Consider the following 19,181-nt stretch of genomic DNA (forward strand, 5'->3'; position numbering starts at 1 on the left):
ACACTCAAATGTAAGTACAATATTTATATTCCAATTGCTTTATTTTTAATTATAATTTAATTATAATTTTAATTCTATAAAAATGAGAAAGGAAGCAATTTTTCAGTAATAGTGTGCTGTGACACTTTAATTCTTTTATGTCTGATTTTGTAAGCAAGTAGATTTTAAGTGAGGTGTGACCTGGAGGTATGCAAGACAAATCAGACTCCTGAAAGGGATTCAGTAGTCTGGAAAGGTTGAGAGCCACTGGTCTAAAGGACCTAGTGAGAGAGACTTTCAAAGGTACAACTCAAATTGCAAGTAAATTGGAGTTGGTCACCTAACTGCCCTTCATGCCTTTGAAAATCTCACTGTCTTCCAGCGTCTTACTGAATATGTAGCTCAACAGTGCAACTTGAGAGCACCTCTTGCAGTGTATTAATTGATTCGGTATACGTAGACACATTCCGAATTCTCTCCAGGATTCCTAACGTAGCTTGCTCAGTGAAAGAATAGTGGAGAGGTTCCTTCTTACAGGCTGGCTGACTTTTTTTTTTTTTTTTTTTTTTTTTTTTCCCCTTGCACTTCAAATAAAATTAATGTGCACATTTAATCAAATTTTAACTGAGGCGAAACTGAATAGTTACATCTACCCATACCCTGCTGAAGAATCTAGTAAAATAAATAACCTTCAAAGTCTTAATTTTCCTGAGCTGGAAAATGTCATTGGGTAAGAGGACTATATTTGTCTATTTGAACTGACCTCTGTTTAGGAAGGGGACAGCTGAATGATAGGTGTGCACGTAGAGAGGAAAAGGCAAGACTCTGAGAACATACTGTGCTTCATGCTTTGGAAATGAACTCACGGTTCAGAAATTATGACGGAAGGCAGATAAGACCAGTGTGAATTACCAACAAAGTAATCATAGCTAGGGATTTGAGACAAAGTAGTACATGGCACCTTACGAAAATATACTGTCCTTAATACGCAATCTGTCCTTAAAAGAATCTGACAGACTGCATAAATATGATTATTAGATAGTATTAGCTGAAGAAGAATTTAAAATAGTCCATTTTTACTTTAAAGTTGGACTTCTCCCTCACTAAGGTTTAAATTAACTTTACAATAAAGTTACTTTATATAATATACTACAACAGATTTTCCCAGATGAATCTGCAGAAAAGACTTTTAGCTAATCTTCATACATTTCATTGTTGTCTGAACTGATGTACAGTGACATGATTAGTGTGTCAGACTGGTCAGCCATCCATAGTTCTTAAATTCAGGCCCAGATGTTCTTGTCCCAGCAGAAGTCAATTTGCTGTCAGAAAATTTTATTTTTTAAACAAGGTTCCTCCCCGCTCTGGATCACTGAGTGGGCAGAAGTAGGCCAGCTGTGAACTGCTTCCTTCTCTGTCCCTTCTCTGCTACTGATGCCTCTGGGGGCAGAGTAGAGAGGAGTGGCTGAGGCAGGCAGGAGAGGAAGGTATAATGTCTTTCAACTTCCTAAACCGTAAATGTGGTGCAGAGAGCTCCCTACTGTGTAGGATTGGACCAAGTTTCATAGCAGTTATTTTGTGGGTTTTCACCCTTCAACAAATGTACCTTTACCTTTTGATTCTGCCTAGTGACTTTTGTGTTCAAATCAATAAAAATACAGAGTGGGTATGAATTATTTTCCACTTTCCCAGTTAGCTTAAAACAGGGAAACCGAATATGCCTTAATGCCCCTGGGGCTCTCATGGGTTCCCCAACTGGCATCACCCCCAGCCTGTACCCAGGCTATTTCTTCCATCCTCCCTGTTGCTTTTGTGTTTGTAGTACACTGCTACACGGAGTCAAAAATAGGCTGCAGCTGCCACTATGTGGGACCAGCTGGGCAGCAGGTATGGAGGAGCCGAGAAACATTTGTCCTACCCCAATGAAGAGCACTCCACAAAATTAGGTGCACTTGAGAGGTCTAGGAGGGAGCAGTCAGCACCCATTCCTCCAGCCTTCTGTCTAGTGCAACCAAAGCCCCACATGCCCTTTCAGTGGCAGTGTCAATTTTCCTCCTCTCTCTCCATATCCTCATATTAATGCTTTAAGGAGAAGGGGAGGGAAGAAAGACACAAGAGAAGGCAAGAAAGAAGAAGAGGATGAGACTCAAGTTGTGGGACAAAGGAGTCGGGGAACAGGAAGTCGCAGCTCAGGAAGAGTAGGATGGGAATCCATAGTGGGAGATATCCTAGCCCTTCTGGGAAAGGAAGAGAAGTGTAATGCTCCGTCTCTGTTATTGCTTCTTCCCAAGAATAGGATGGTCAGATCTCTGAAGACACTGTTGTGGGAATGGAGAATTGTGGGGGCACTCACAGTGAAATTAGGGTTCTAGTCTGTCATCTTTCAGTGTGGGCTTTTTTGCCTCCAGCATGTTGCAGGAGCTGATTTTGCCAGTCCAGTGAGTGCAAGTGTTTATATCTTGGTATATAACACAACAGTGTATGTGTGCACAGAGCATAAATCAGATACCTTCCTTTCAGGTGTGGTTTTTTTTTTTTTTTTTTCTTTTTTTCCTCCCTTTGTAAGGTTTCGACCTCATCAAGATGCCGACCCTGAAAAACCCCGAGTTGCTGCTCTGATTGACAGACTAATTGCTTTTAAAAACAATGATCATGGGTCTTGGGTCAGAGGAGGGGACATCATCATTCGGAACTCTGGGTAGGTATCCAAGAACAAAGCTCTGCCTGCTATAAAAAGACATTCTCTTGGACAACGGTATAAAAGCTAGTAGAATTGTGAGTTGTAAAGTCTGGAAAAGCCTATATTAAAGTAGGGTTATGAGAGAGAATGTCAGAGCTAAACCAGTGAAGCTGTTTGTCTCATTCCACTAATGGGCTGAAACAAAGTCCATGCAAGATTACATGGGAATTTCATTTAAATGGGAAGCAAACAAGGATTTAAAATGGCATGATAGAGAAAATTTAAGTCCAAAAATTAAGAGACCATAGAAAGTACTTTTAATCTTTTGACTTTTAGTATAGTTGAGGTTTCTCTAAAGCTATCGTATTGCCACTAAACAAAACCATATAGAAACAGTTATACTGATTTTAAAATACCAGAAATCTCTAAGTATAATAGCTATGGTGATTTTCATTTCATACACAGATTAAGATTCGATTCAGTTTGAAGTGAATCTGTGCTCTGATCCTTTGAGAAACTAAAATAAAAATACACATTTCATGAACATTAAAGTATTGTATTGTACATGATTTGAAATTCACTGTATTCAAAAATAATTTTCTCTTGTAGGTTTGCTGACAATGGAATAGGTTTAACTTTTGCCAGGTGAGTATTTTTGTACTGGATTTCATCGCTATGTTCCGTTTTCCTAGCTTAATTTTTCACAGTATATGTCAAAGAATAAGTAGTAGATGTGATACTGGGGCTATTTAGAAACCCAAATCTAAAAATATTAGAAATGTGAAAATGACAATAAGAAGGCCAAGAGGGTTTACATAAGGGGAATGTCTCACCACTTTTGACTTGGAGTCTGCTTCTGCTGGAGCTCTGATACATCGAGTCATGATACTAGATAATTAGATGACATGACCAGAACTCTAGGAAAGTGTACAACAGGTGTTCTCAAACAGGGGGTTGGGACCTCTGAGGGGGTCACGGGGTTATTACATGGGGGGTTGTGAGCTGTCAGCCTCCACCCCAAACCCCGCTTCATCTCCAGCATTTATAATGGTGTTAAATATATAAAAATGTGTTTTTAATTTATAAGGGGGAGTCGCACTCAGAGGCTTGCTATCTCAAAGGGGTCACCAGTACAAAAGTTTGAGAATCACTGCCAACCTCCTTTTCACCTTGTATAATTAAAATGTTCTTAATACTGAAAATACAAGTTTTAAAGAGTGGACTGGAAGTCAAGGGGAACAAGAAAATGTAATACTTACAATTAATTGATTTAATGCACATACAGTTGTTTTTAATTTTTTTTTAAGGCTAGGGCTTTTGAAAAGCAGGGATTAAATTGTATATTGCAATACACTTCTAAACAAAAGGCTTAGCCTCCTTTGCTTAGATAAAGATAAACAATCTTTAGAACTTGTAGGATGTCTTTTTATTTCAGAACAATATAACTTTCCTGTTTGCTGTAATACCATATCAGTAATCTTGAACTTCATTTTGATAGTGACGGAAGCTTCCCAAAAGATGAAGGCTCCAGCCAGGAAGTATCAGAATCTTTGTTTGTTGGCGAGAGCAGGAATTATGGCTTTCACGGTGGCCAAAACAAATACTCAGGAACTGGAGGAATAGACAATAAAAATCGCACTCTGCCTAGAAATCGGTAAGTGTTTCAGTGGGCAAAACAAAGTTGCTTTTTCCAAAATTTACTTTTTCTGTTTGATTGAAAATAGCACTATAAATTTAGAACTAGTATTACATTGCATGGAATAAAAAAACACTCCAAGATAGAACATGGCTACAAGGGGATCTGCATGGTTTGGGGACTTGATGACAGAATGTACTACCTTCTACTTCTAGGCTGGCAGTTTGAATCCAGCTGAGAATAGTAGTGACTGAAAACTGTTAGTCTGATGGAAGGTGGGTAGGTTATATCAAATTAGTTTGACCATCTCAGTCCTGTTTCCAGTGAACAGGTGTTCACATCCCAAAAACTATTACCACAGTTGGTGCTAATTTGCACCTTTATTGACCCTCCGTAGATCCTCTCAGATGTAGGAATAGTCCTTCCAGGGGCACAATTAAGGCACGTTAACATAGCAGTGTAGGAAATCTTTCACTGATATTGCCCAGTATTTGATGAATAAGAGGACTTCAGTCTCCTGAATGGTCAGTTTAACAGTGTCACAGTCTAGGGAAACTGCACCTGTATTCTCCCTCTATGGGCCTTCATGGTGCCCACTCTGAGGCTTCCAGCTCCCCAGTCGTCTCCTCTCTTGCGTGGAGACCCACTCCTCTCTCCCTTCTGACTGGAGTATTTCTAGGCTGAACAGTTCCTTGCCGTCACTGTTTTTCCCAGCAAAAGCCAGTCTGCTTAAGCACACCTGCTTGCTTTAATATCAGAGACTAATAATCAGCCCCAGTGATTTAGCTATTGTACAGTTCTTTCTAAGCAAGCATATTTGTTTCTTAAGATAAAAGCACTACAGAGGGAACCTTAACAACAACAACAACAAAAAAACATACATGTATGCAAATAAGCTTACCAGAGATCACCCCAACTCTAACCTAGGCTCCGTCACGTGATTAATTCTTCAAAACCCACCCAGGGGTTTCAAGTTCATCACACTCCTTTTGTTCACAATGAGAACACGATCTTATAGGACCTCAGTTGGCCAAGGTCCTTCCAGTTCTTCCCTAAATATTGGGGACCTCTGGACCTAAGTTCCCTATAAGCTATGTGGCCACGCAGCAGCCTATTTAGCGCTGCACAGGCGCTCAGGGAACCCAACTGCTGGGACCTGCTGCAACCAGGGGAGGGACGCCCCTAAGCGCTGATTTTTCCCTTTAGCCAGGGGTTGCTCCTCCCCTTCCACCATGTCCCTGCCCCGCCTTTCCTGCCCCCCATCCTCCCCCATCCTATCTCTTCCCCTTCTCTTCCCCTGAGTGTGCCCCATTCCCGCTCTTCCCCCTCCCTCCCAGAGCTTCCTGCATGCCACGAAACAGCTGTTGGTCAGTGGAGCCACCGGCAGGTGAAAGGTGTGGAGGGAGCTTGGCTGCCAGTGGGTTCTGAGCAGCACCCACAAATTTTTCTCTGTGGGTGCTCCAGCCCTGAAGCACTGACGGAGTCGGTGCCTATTGAGGCACCCCTCCCCCGGCTCCAACTCCCCTCCCTGTGTCAGACAAGCTCCACCTCCCCAGCGGCTTGCCTTGGGAAACTCATTCACCCACTGCCAGATAGCACCCCTTGCCTCACATAAGAAGGGAGAAGGCGTAGGGCAGATTCAGCTTAGGGTAGCTCTATGCTGGTGAGTCATCTGAGAAGTTTAAGATGGTCTGGAAGCCTGAGGCTCCCTGCCTGCCCAAGCACATGGGACTCCCAATTGGGCACTTCTGCTGTAGGGGTCCCACAGCATCCTAGGAGGGAGAGGCAAAGGGGGATAGTTTGGTGGGCTGCAGGCAGCTTGGCTCCCTTTTCTAATTCTAGAATTTGAAGAGTAGGTTCTTACCTGTAAGTAAATAGTGGAGGGAAGACTTCATTTGTCTTTAGTGTCCCACTCTACAAACCATTGTCTTAGCACTGCATTCTTAATGCTTTTAAATGAAGGGAAGCATTGCCTCTCAGGGACCCTGAACCAAGACTTCTAACAGGTCATGTATCCGTGTGTGTGTGTGTGTGTGTGTATTAAACATATTCTGTTTTTAACAGGACATTTCCAATCAGAGGTTTTCAGATTTATGATGGACCCATTCATCTTACCAAATGCACATTCAAAAACTTTGTGCCGACTGTTGATAGATACACCAGTGCAATTGGATTCCTATTGAAAAACCCGTGGCAGTTGACACCTAAAAACAACATTTCTCTCATTAAGTTTGATACAAATGTAAGCTTAATGCAAAATTAATTTTCAGTGGATGGGGTGGAAAAGGGAGACTTCATGGAGTAGGGAAGGATGAACTGTGTACAGTGTCCCATGCAGGAGATTTATTTTGAGAGAATTTTGGTGATGTCCTCCTATTTCTTCAAACAAAGGGGAATCACATGTGCACTCTTGGTATTGCTTCCACCTGCCCCATTTCTGTGCTGACTGCCACCACGGAGCCTGGGTTGCCTTTTCCCTGCTTCCCTGCAAGTACCTGCTTCTCTTCAGGTGAATGTGCCCAAACTGAGGTCCCCCAGGTAATGTCTGCTGAGCAAGGGAGTTGTGGTTTGGAGAAGGGGAGTCTGCCACATTTAAGGACCTTTTGGGCTGCTGAAAAAGGCTCCAGAAACATTGAAAAGGCTGGCAGGTGAGGAGGTGAGATTAAGCAACTTCTAGGGGACATATGCATGTCCTACATTTTTGGTGTCTGTCCCATGCTAGCATTGAGATGGATGGGTTTGGATAAAATGTCAACCAGCTTCTCCTGCCTTTGCTTACAATTAAGACTGAATTGGACCTTTGAAGGTTGAAAACTATACTTCCTCCATTGTCACGTGCCTTTGAACTTCCTGATTTCAGCCAAAAATGCTTGTACTTAAAATCTCATGAGAAGTGCTGTTCTTGTACTATTTCTGGCTTACCAGGAAGTTCAGAAAATAACAAGTGCCTGTTTGTGTGAGGTTTCTAGCCCAATGAGTTTCCAGTCCAAACTTCTATTCAGAACAGAGCTTCCAGCCTTTTTTTGAAATTTGCACATCATTAATTTAGAGTAATCTATTCTCTATAGCCAAATATGTATTCTCCTAGTCTGGAAACTAACTTTTTTTCTTTTTTATCTTGTTTGCTTGCTTACTCTGGTTACAAGAGTTACTTAAATCATTGAATTCTAATATAGAATTCATAGTAAAGTGAAGAACTACTCCTATTAGGCTGTGCAGTTGCTGACAGAACTGTATAGTGAGGCATGAAACCAAAGACCAGTGCCTCCCAACCCGAGCTAAGCTGTGGAGACGGTATAGACAAAAATGGGGTTTTGGTTTGGGTTTTTAATGCTTGCTTTGAGAACAAAAAGTGATTGTAGACGTGTAATGATAATAATGAGACAAGATTCTTTAAGACCTGAGGCAGCTGAAATAATAAATTTGCAGTCATAAATACACCTCTACCCCGATATAACGCAACCCGATATAACACTAATTCGGATATAACACGGTAAAGCAGTGCTCCGGGGGAGCGGGGCTGCGCAGTCCGGTGGATCAAAGCAAGTTCGATATAACACAGTTTCACTTATAATGCAGTAAGATTTTTTTGGCTCCCTAGGACAGCGTTGTATCGAGGTAGAGGTGTATTAACATAAAATTCTGAAACATTTTAGCAGAAGTCTGGGCTTCATGTGTTAACTGAAAATCACGCCTACTACAAAATAATGAAATTCTGTTTTGCAAGACTATGTTGTCCTTGTTAGAGAAGTTATTCAGCTTATAAACCTTGTCAGACTCCTGATTGTCTTTGCATACATGGAAATGTTTATCAGTGTGTTACTAACTGTATACATGCAGTAGCACTACTGAAATTGGTGGCTTTATGAGAGAGACTTAATTGGAATATTTCACTTCCCTTTTATGGTCAGGTTTCTCTGAAAGTCTTCTTTGGTAAACCTGGTCCCTGGTTTGAAGACAGTGAGCTGGATGGTGACAAGAACTCAATATTCCATGATGTAGATGGTTCTGTGACTGAATACAAGGACACTTGCGTTGGTAGAATGGATAATTTCCTGATCCGACATCCAGAATGCATTAATGTTACACAGTGGAATGGTGTGGTTTGCAGTGGGACCTATGCACAGGTTGGAACTGTTGCAGTGCTTTGTGTATTCTATATTTTATATATATTGACACGACTTGAAGAAAAACATATCAAAGCCATGAAATGCCCTTCCTCTTTAGGTTTTAAAAATTTTATTTTGCACTTACTTTGCCTTCTAGATGGTTCTGAACAACTTGTTGGGGGAAGGGAGGGAATTATGATAGCAAATGTAATAAAGCGAATCTTTATGCAGTGAGTTGACTTGCCATCATCTGCATACCGCAGTCCTGTTGGCCAAAACTTTTAAGTGTGGGAGTTTTCTTATACTTGTGGTTCTGTTTCACACAATATTTATTAAAAATGTGAAATATAGTTTTCTGAATACAAACCCCTCTGCTGGGATCAATTCCTAGCCTGTCACAGACTTTGTGTGTGACTTTAAGTAAGTTACTGAATCCCTCTGTGCCTCTGTTTCCTATCTGTAAAATGGGGGAAATTATTGTCGGCCTTGTCTATTTAGGCTGTAAACTCTACAGGACAGCGACTGTCTTTAATTGTGTGCACAGTGCCAAGCTCACTGGGGCCTCTAGGCATGACATCTAATTTTCTAGTGGTTCTGTTTACACTGTTTATCTGTATTTTCCCTCATATATATTGTTTCTAGTGAAACTGATCAAAAATTGTCAGATTACTTCAAATCTCTTCTCCTCCTTCTGTCTAATGCTGCTTTTTTTTTTTTTTTTTTTTTTAAGTTGTACATCCAGACAAGGAACCCACAGAACCTTACTATGACCATAGTACGAGACGAATACCCATTCAGCCCTATGGCACTACGAGGTATTTACCAGCGAGCTGACTTTCAACAGTACCAGCCTGTAATAATGCTTCAGAAGGGTTATACAATACATTGGAATGGACAAGCTCCCCAAAGCACTTATCTTTATCTCATTAACTTTAACAGGTATGTTTCTTTGCATTTTTGCCTTTGATCCAAAAGACACCATTGGAATACTGTGTTGCAAAAATAGTTGGGATACATTCAAAATTACAACCACGAGTAAGAATGGAACTTGATTTATCTGAAATAGCAAATATTAAAAGCAAAATGTGTACTGGAGACCTAGGCCAAAAGCTGTGTATAGCTATACAGAAAATGCTGTAAAGAAGTATTTAAAGAAAAGCCCTATTGCTTTATTACTGCATGAAGCTGTGCAGTGTAGAACCGCAAATGGTTCGACCTATCACTGGCCTTGTTAAGAATCACTTGAAAAAGATGCTGTATGTTAAACTGGAAAATTAAATTTGCATCCAAACAAGGTGGATTGATTTAAATCCGTGACTTAAATCACTGAAATTTTTATCCTGATTTAAATCAGCAAGCAGGAAATCTTGATTTAAATAATTTTTTTCATGTTTTGCATTTGTACTTTTTAGTTTTCTAAAAAAAAAAAATTATTTATTTTCATAGGTTGATAATCCATTTAAACATGTTGATTTGCAATTAAATATACCTTTACACTGAATTTGATGCTGCTTTTTGCTAACCAGGAGGATACTCTATATTTAAGCGGATATGCTTAACTTTTAACTGGATGATTGATTTTTTGGTTGTCTCCCTCCACCCTCCCCCTTGAGTCATGTCAAGCTCAATTTGGATGGAAATTGAAGTTAAAAATTCACAAAAACATTTAATTTTTTTATTAACTAAAACTACCTTGAATGTGCTGGCTACATAAGGAAAAAAACAAAACGTTTTTTATCAAAACACTGATTTATTAAACACAGGAAGTATTATCTGTAGTTAGTTTCTGGTCACAATGTCCTTCAAGATTTTAGAACTAGTGGACCTCCTCCTCTCACATACAGCTTTTATTCAAGAGAAAAACAGCTTTTCTGCTTTTTCAGCTCCCAAATGGTGTCTTAACTTTGAACAATTAATTATTGAACTGAAATTGTTGAATAAACTGAAATGAAAATACTCTCTCTGACAAAATATTTGTTTCCACTACCACAAAAACAAGAAACTTGCTCAAATGAATGAATTATAACAATTTTGTTTCACTCTATTTCCAGGAATGACTGGATTCGGGTTGGACTCTGTTATCCATCAAGCACAATTTTTCAAGTAACATTTGATGTTGTTCAAAAGCAGACATCTGCTTTCTATAGTGTGGAGGACTATACATCAGTAACTTCGATGATGGAGCTGCAGAAAAATCGATCAGAGAAGAAGTTTTATTTTGACAACAGCACTGGGTAATTGTATATAGATTGATAATAAAAGGATACTTTATTTAATAGTAAAATTGCAAATTCAGTAGTGTTAAGACTTGGCTCTGATGGCTGCTTAAGAAGGGAAATCTTATGGAGAAACACTAAGCATGTCACCATAGACGTTTGGAAGAGTAATCTACATAACTTGTAATTATAAATGTAGTGGCCATCAGATCAGCACTTGTAAACGTATACCACAGCTACCACAGTTATTTCCTATTCTAAGTATGGGGAAAACTGTGGCATCTCAAATACCACAGAAAGGTACCTTTTGGCAAGTAACTGCTTTGTTAGTTTAGTATGGCTCAAATGTAAATGTTTGCCCTTCACCTCTTAAACAGAGTTTAAGAAAATTACTGTTGGTCCAGAAGGAATCAGACATATTTTCTTAAACTATGGAGTAAAATTTTCAAAAGTGACTTAGGCACTTAGGCGTGTCACTTTCAAAAATGGGGCTTAGGCTCCTAAGTCCCTTAAGCACTTTTGTGAATGTTACCACTGAAGACCGTAATAAAGCTTCCTTGGGGGGGGGAGGGGACTATGTATACTTTTTTTACATGTTGTGTTTTTTTTATTTTGTTTTTGTTCCCTGTTTTTTATTATAATCAGAATATTAGTATAAGATTTTTTGGATCTCTTATTAACTAGTTTGAGATAATTGTGTAGATAAACAGATGTATGTAGTCTTTGATATCATTTAGGTTTTCTTTTTTCATCTAGAAACTACAGTGACAAGCAACTATAGAAAAGCTGGTAGAGCTTATCAGTATACCAATCTTCCAGTCAGGATGTGTTTATTGGGCTTTATGCACACTCAGAGCAATAAAGCTCTTTATTTTCTAAAATACACTCATATTTTTGCATATTGTACAATAAGAGCACTGTTGTTTTTGTTTGATTAATGTCTGATATGTTAATTGCCAGATAGCAAGTTTAGTGAACATTTGTTAAGATGTGTGGTGTGAAAGTTACTGGTTGGTGGAGGGGAGATGAGTGGTGATTTATGGTGGCTAATTTTTTTTTCCCTCCGTTCAAGCAAATCCTGTCATAATGATTTCTCTAACAGTTGGAGAGTTCTAATATATATCACTCAAGATTTCCCTATTGTAGTAGTTATTACAGAACATTTATAGAGGACTGTACATTTACGGAGATTTAGAAAACAAAAACACATGACCATTCCCCTGTCCCTCAAAAGCTTGCAGTCTGAGGTCTCCTATGTTCACTAATCAGTACATTTGAGGAAATTTCGATTATGTAAATTTCTGTATTTTATCAAGTAGTTTTCTAATCTCTTGTATTATTTTGTGTTTAGATTGCTGTTTTTATATCTTCAAGCCAAATACAATAGGGACGGTCACAGTTATTGTTCAGCTCAGGGATGTGAAAGGGTCAAGATTCAGGCCACTGTTCAATCAAAAGAGATCAGTAACTGCATGACAAAAGCTTATCCAAAGTACTACCAAGCACCACCTATTCAACAGCCAATGCCAGACAAAACTACTGCACAGTGTAAAAATTGTGGCACAACTCAGGTAAAAAAATTCATAAACGTGTATGTAAATTACCAGTAGATATTAACTTCCACATAATTGCCTTAAATATGGTTTTCATGAAGGAGTGAGACTACTTCAGAAGCAGATATAACCTGGAAGAAAGTTCTACTATTGTGTATATTGTTTACTACATAAGGGGCAAGTCAGTTCAGTTTGAAGGTATTCAAAATTGTTTGTTTTTTTAAAAAAAGCTTTTACAAAAACCAAGGTTTGTAAAAATGATCCAATATCCTTTTTTTTTTTAAAGTCCAAAGGGAACAGCCCCTCTAGTGTTTTTCAACCTTAATATTGGTGTACTTCAAGGGCCTCTGTGCATTTTCAGTTAAGGGTTTTGGTGTCTGTAGCGTGAAGCTATGGAACTGTAAATAATAAAGCCATTCCTGCTAGGGAGTGCTCTCATGCTAAGATGACATCATTGTTCTCTCTCTCTCTCTCTCTCTCTCACACACACACACACACACACACACACACACACACACACACACACACACACACACACACACACACACACACACACACACACACACACACACTTCCTTCACTGCCACAGAGAGCTAAATGGAACTGCCTCTTGTGTCTGCGAGCTACTTGGCGTATCTTCTTAGAGTAGTTGGGCTATTTGCCTTGTGTTATTTCCAATGCTATGTCATACCTGGATCTTGTAGAGGACTCAAAACGGGGGCATCCTCTTCAGCCATCCTTGCCAGAGAGGGACATACCTTGATGCCTGGTGTTGCTGGGAGAAGCTCATGGGTTCCAATGCAAAATTTACCATGCCTTCACTCCTCAGATGAGAAAGGACAGGCACTTGGCTTGTTTGAGCCTTCAACCGGATCATTCTAGCACTCCATCAGGAATTTCCAGGCCCTCTTCTTTGCTGAGGTCTTCTGTAAAGAGACATGAGACGACACACCCTGCCACCCCAGCTTTGGTGTCGAGCCTAAGAACGATCTCCTCAAAGCACATGTTTGCTGGTCCTGTGCCTCTCACCTGAGGTCTGGCACTGCAGCCCCCATCAAAAATTCCCTCAATGCTCTAATCAGCACAGATCAACTTTGAGGAATCAAGCTTCCAAATCTTCTTGTGTCCCTGTTTTAGGGAAGAAGGAAAAAAAGCAGCATTCTGATCCACCAAATGGGGCATTGTTTTCCTTCTCCAAAAACACATCACTTTTGGAGACTCCTTACTAGTCTTAATTCTCCCTCTGGCATGCAGTTCTCCTCTGTTTGAGGCTCTGGTGCCAGGTGACCTTGGCACATTGCTGTTTCACATACCTCTGACAGTCAATTTCCCCTATCATGACTGGGGGGCCCTCTGTTAAGGCTTTTGGCTATACCTCCACTGCTTGACTTAAAGCTTAAAGAACACATCTCTCTGTCCTCACCACCAGTACCAAAAAGAGCTAACTGTTTGCCTCCTGTACCCTTGGAGGGTACTCAGTTTTTGTTGTTGTTTTGTTGTAATGTCTCTTGGCTAATTCAAAGCTGGTCTCTGTAGCCCAGGAACTCTGCAAAAGTAACAGTGCATCCTGACTGCTTCCTCAGATAGAGAAAGAGAGGGGCATAAGCTGGAGGCTGTTGGAAGAAAATTTATTATTCTGCTTCTTTGAGCTTCCAAGTGGTAAATTACCAAGCTGCCATGTTCAGATATAGCTATGCATTATGGTATTCAATTAAGCATGCACTGACTCCTTACTAGACACACACAGGAAAACCGCTGAGAGCGTGGTCACTGAGGGTAGAACACTAGTGAGATATGCACGAAGAGCAGTTTATGACCCCTCAAGCTCTGCTGCCAGAATCATGGTCGCTGGTATAGCTCTATGGACAACCATGGCTTAAATCATCAGGCCTTGCTCCAGTTTCACACACACCTCTTTGAGGGGTCAGGTCTTTCTAATGATAAAACAGATGACGAGAGTTACAGCCTGATCTCTAGGGCTTTCCCAGTCCTTGTTTACTTCAGAGGAGCTGACCTTATACTTGGTTTCAGTACCACAGACAGGCTCCCTCTGTGAAGTAGCAGGAAAATGGGGCATAGCAAGAGGAAGAGGGGCATGGCTGGAATGTCCCTACAACCAAACACTGCCTGTGGTTTCAGCCCCTTGGGAGCCCTTAGTAGCTGTCCCTCCCATCCTTTGACTTGCACCAGATGCAATTTGGCCCTTATTGAGGATCTAACCCATTGTGTTGCTGCTTAACCTTCCATTGTTCTAGTAACATGTTTTCAAGATTTTTTCCTTTCTAGTCTTTCAAAGAGAAGACTTTAAGAGCTTGGCTTCTATACTTATAACGTACTTTTCCTATCATGTTCCATAACTCCTTCTCTGTCTCCCATGACAAAAACTGAACATGAAAAATAAGTTCATGACTTTTTCTTTACCATTTCTTTTCTGCCACTTAGATCTTTTTGTCACCCTTCTCATTTCACTGCAGTGAGCCAGGTTTTGTTCTCTCTGTGAATGTGATTTTTACAGTTAAAAGTCTGCTTTATGGTGATATTTTGTGGAATCTACTTTATTCATCACTTCGTCATCTTTCAGTTTCCAGTTTGTTGTCATGCAATTTCTTCCCCAGACTACCATCACCCCCCAAATGCTAACTATTAATGTGTCTAAATGCTGCAATTTTTACTCAGGAAAAACTCCTGTTCTATCAGTGGGAATATCGCTATCATAAAGATTACAAGATTACGGCTACAGGTTTGGTATCTTCAGTGCTGTCTTGCTCCTTTTTTCCAACATCTATGTTACTTCATACTTCTGCTATGTTACCAAAAAAAGCAGGAGTGGCTCAGAAACTGATGCCCAGCACAAGCCTGGGGGCAAGACACCAAGAAATGCTGTAAGAACAAAGTGCCATTGCTCAAACTTGAATCATTAATGTGCTGGTTTTCATCCATACATATACAGTTGTATTACAATAGCACCCAAAATCTGTGAGGCACTTTACTTTTCCCCTTCCCTGAAGAGCTTTCAGTCTAAAAGTATCCATGCATTTTGATACTGTTGATTTATTATTCTTGTTTTTTCCAGTTCTCAGTCTAGAGTGTCTATCAGAATAATTGTTGATTATCAGTATGCTGTATAGTGTTTAAAATAAGACTTGCTGTTCAGATTTTCTGGGAAAGCGGGGGAAGTGTAAACATGTTAAAACTTTATTTTTTACATCTAGATGGCATTTACCAGTGATCCTCACAAAACCTACCTCCTTGTGCAGATTCAGTCACTCAGCAAAGAAGAATTACAAAGTAGTCTTCCATCTTTTATCTCTGTAAGTATCCTTATCGCCTCCTTTAACTGCTTTTTCCTTAGCAGTTTGAATTATGGCAGCTGCACATTGGTGCAATCTTGTATCATGCTGAGTATCCTTCCGCTGAAGCCAGTGGGAACTGGTGAATACTCAGTACTGTGGTTCAATCCAAATCAGTGAAATAACTCTTATACTAACAGACTATTACCTAATAGTACCAGTCCTCCAACATTTTGTTCTGTTAAAGCCCTTCAAAACTGATTAGAAGAGAGGGGTCATTATTTTTTGTTTACACTCCAACTCAGTGGTGATAAATCTGGTGATGTAATGTTGTTTAACACTTGGTCTGTTGCCATTTTTCCACTTGGGAACCAAGAGAGAATTGTATGTGATACCGGAGGTGAGGGTTTGCAGGCATTCTCAGCACCTCAAGGGTGCAATTTTAATTTATATTTGTCGTATAGAGTAATGCATATATTGTGTTAGTGAAATAGTAAAACTCTGAATTATTTAGGCAGAGAAGTGCAGACTATAACAGCATGTGTGTTTGTAACATGACAAATCCAAGCTTGTACGGGATTTTATGTAGCTTATTTTTAACAACGATTTTCAATAAGATGCTTTGTTAAATATAGTACAACTTAATCAACTGTGGAGGCTGCATGCTCTGCTTTTGTGCACAGAGGGAATGGTTGAGTCTCTGAATGGCACCGTCTCAGGACAAGTGAGCTACCTCCATTCCTTGTCAAGAATGGTGGTGGCTGAGATAGGATTCATGTCCTTGAGAGTGATTACAGTGAAGTGAGGAAAAGCTAGGTGATTCTCAAGGCTCCCTGAGGAATGAAGAAGTCCTGTCAGCCAGGTCTTTTTGGAAGAGGAAGAATGGAGAATCTCTGATAAATTATTGGTTGTTTAAAAGGACACTACTGTGTCTATAAATCAAATTATGGTAAATGTGGCCAACTGACAGGAGCAGAAGAAGATTATTGTACTTGCAAATTGCTGGCAAAAGCAGGCAGTGATTTATGATGTCTTTTCTCACTTCAGGTCAATGGAAATAAGTTTCCCTTCAAAGATGTGGGTGTATTTACCCTAGTAGTTGATGCCTGTGTTGGCACTGTGACAGAAAAAAAATTGTTTCTTCAAGCAAACATTAAAAGCATAGACGAATATTTAAAAACTGGAATTCCACAAAGGTATATGCTATTGTAAACCTATCCATTTATTTACAATATGTATCATGAAATATAGACTTGAACTGGAGTACAAAATACACTGGAGTGCTTTATCATGATAGTCAAACCTTTGCCAGAGAACAATATTTGTGGACTGACAATTCTAGCTCACTTTTCACATTGCTATGAAAACCTTTTTAGATTGAGGGAGTAAGTAGAAGCACACAAACATTTTAAAGGGACAGTTTAGCTACATTTGAGAAAATGGACCAGGTAAACTTAAACATTTGGATTAAATCCCCCAAATATGCTTTCCTTTTCAAAGGATTCATTTTAACGAAACATTACATAATCACCTTGTTTAGCTTACACTGGTAGGAAGAATAAGCCTTGGTCTAATTGAGGAGATTGTAGCATGATAATTTTGACAAAAGTGCTTTAATGTTAATAAGTTGAAGATTTATTAATTTCTATTTTATATATTGAAAGTAATAAAAAGTCACTAAAACCATTTTGATAAGGTGCCTACATTAAAGCTGGTTGAAAAATGAAAAGCTAACTTCACAAAATAGAAATTGCAATTTTAATTTAAAAGGTTTCAAAATGGGTCCATTTTTCATTTTTGCAGAATTTTTTACTTGAAAGCATTATAAATTTTCTTTTACCAAATTTTCCTTAGACAAACTTTTTGTAAACACCAATAACATTTCAATAGAAGTTTTAATTAAGTCACAATTTTCCACACAATTTCATTTTCTAAAACAGGACACTTATCAGCCAAAAAAAATTTAAAAAAATTTCCAACCATTTTTGATCAGCTCTCTACATAGTATTGCCCCAAATACAGTGGACTAATAAGCAAGCTAGTTTGGAAAGTGTATAAGTATCAGTGATAATAAATATTTAGTTTCCTCATCTTACTACTTTCTTTCTGGTACAGGTCAATAGTTTTACTAAGCACAAGAGGTGATATAAGAAACCTTAATATTTCGGAAGCCTTCATGTCCCTGGGAACAGCAAAACCAGCTCATCTTCAAAACAAGGGTTTGTTTAATTTTCTCATACATTTTCTTTTTTAAAATTCCTTATGATGAGTCAAATTCTTGAGGCGTTCCATGAATTGTTTCCAGTTAAGATGATGTCAAACTATTTATTTTATAATAAAGAAGTTAGTGGAATACTACTAATTAAGGTTTTAAAACTTTCAAAAGTGGTGGTGTGATGGCTTTTAAAACCATAGTGTCTGGCTGGGTGTGAGGATGGCTGCATTTACTATTATATGAGGAAATCTGGGGTAGGGGGAAGGGAATTATTTTCTCCTATGTCATCTTGTTGTAATGTCCATTTGCATGTAAATTGTATCTAAAAGGTGTCTCTTTCATGTCTAACTTCTGATTCTGTAACTCTGGATTGTTTCATTGCAGGGAGCATAGCCTTTCTTGGCTTCAGAGGAAACTTTAAACCTTCCTGGGCTAAGCTATTTACCAGTCCTGCTGGGCAGGGCCTAAGTCAGATAGAAAAGTTTATACCTTTACAAATGGAAGAGTATGGCTGCACCAGAGTGAGCTCTAGCAAACGGAAAGACGTGGAACTTTTAAAGCAAGCTTCAAGAGCACATTAGAGACTAAGATATACTAAGTGCTGGAAGAAAATGTGAACTAACTTATTTAATTTATGGCATTTTAAACTATACTTTTATCCCAAGTAAACCATTTTACTGTTTGATAAAGACATATGCCTACGTTGACCGCTTGAATGCCAGTCTGTGCACCTTCTAGTTGTACAAAATGTTAAAGAATTTATTACTATTTGTATAGATAGGTTTTTCAGAGATTTTTTTCTGATGTTTGTATTTACTGTAAACAGTTACTTTTTTTATATATGTATACTTTTGTAGCCTGAGAATTGAGGATGCTTGTAAGGATCAGCCTGGAGAAGTTTTGGTAGCAAGTATTGGATTGCTTAGGATTTAAAAAAAAAATAATTAAAATATCTGTCTCTCTTAAGCAGTTTGAATTGGTTATTTTAATCCATTTTTGCATTTCCTTTTTCCTGTTTGTTTTACACATTCCTGAGATCACATTTAATAATCAGGCCAGTTATGGGTAGGCTCAGCAGAAACCAGTTTTGTTGTAAACTCAACTGTTAGCCTCTGTTTTTATTTTTAACCTTTTCTCCTGATTTGTATCCATTTTAAATTTTCATTTTCTCAGGGGGCTCCCTTGCAGCTGCAGGGCTTGGGATACTGGATCCCTGTGGGCGCAAGGTGCGGGGGAGGCTCCAGTCCTGTTTGGGTAGAGCAGAGACCCCTGGCCAGAGCCACGAGGAGGAGGGTGAGCCATCTGCTGCAGGGGAAGACACCCTGCTGTTGAATGCTCCTGCCTGGGGACAGCCTCCACACTCCCAGCTGATGAATGAGTGAGTAGGGCCATGACAGAGGGGCTAGAGGGAGGCTCCCTGTGGGTAGGGTGACCAGACAGTAAGTTTGAAAAATCGGGATGGGGTGGGGTGGTAATAGGAGCCTATATAAGAAAAAGACCCAA

The 19,181-nt window shown here is 39.4% G+C and overlaps 1 protein-coding gene across 2 annotated transcripts in view; it reads left to right on the forward strand.

The window, feature by feature from the left end:
- CEMIP2 (cell migration inducing hyaluronidase 2) overlaps positions 1–18,644 on the forward strand; it is an 87,082-nt gene extending 68,438 nt beyond the window's left edge. For both annotated transcript variants that reach the window (XM_054032009.1, XM_054032007.1), the window contains exons 13-24: positions 2,546–2,677; positions 3,269–3,304; positions 4,158–4,313; positions 6,360–6,537; positions 8,207–8,422; positions 9,135–9,343; positions 10,456–10,638; positions 11,972–12,191; positions 15,386–15,484; positions 16,511–16,659; positions 17,579–17,682; positions 18,063–18,644. In XM_054032009.1, coding sequence (XP_053887984.1) covers positions 2,546–2,677; positions 3,269–3,304; positions 4,158–4,313; positions 6,360–6,537; positions 8,207–8,422; positions 9,135–9,343; positions 10,456–10,638; positions 11,972–12,191; positions 15,386–15,484; positions 16,511–16,659; positions 17,579–17,682; positions 18,063–18,259 — 1,879 coding nt within the window. In that variant the 3' untranslated portion in view covers positions 18,260–18,644. The remainder of the gene's footprint in view (positions 1–2,545; positions 2,678–3,268; positions 3,305–4,157; positions 4,314–6,359; positions 6,538–8,206; positions 8,423–9,134; positions 9,344–10,455; positions 10,639–11,971; positions 12,192–15,385; positions 15,485–16,510; positions 16,660–17,578; positions 17,683–18,062) is intronic.
- Positions 18,645–19,181: the final 537 nt, after the last annotated feature.

This window comes from Malaclemys terrapin, chromosome 6 (genome assembly GCF_027887155.1).
Source record: "Malaclemys terrapin pileata isolate rMalTer1 chromosome 6, rMalTer1.hap1, whole genome shotgun sequence".
NCBI classification, from domain to species: domain Eukaryota; kingdom Metazoa; phylum Chordata; order Testudines; family Emydidae; genus Malaclemys; species Malaclemys terrapin.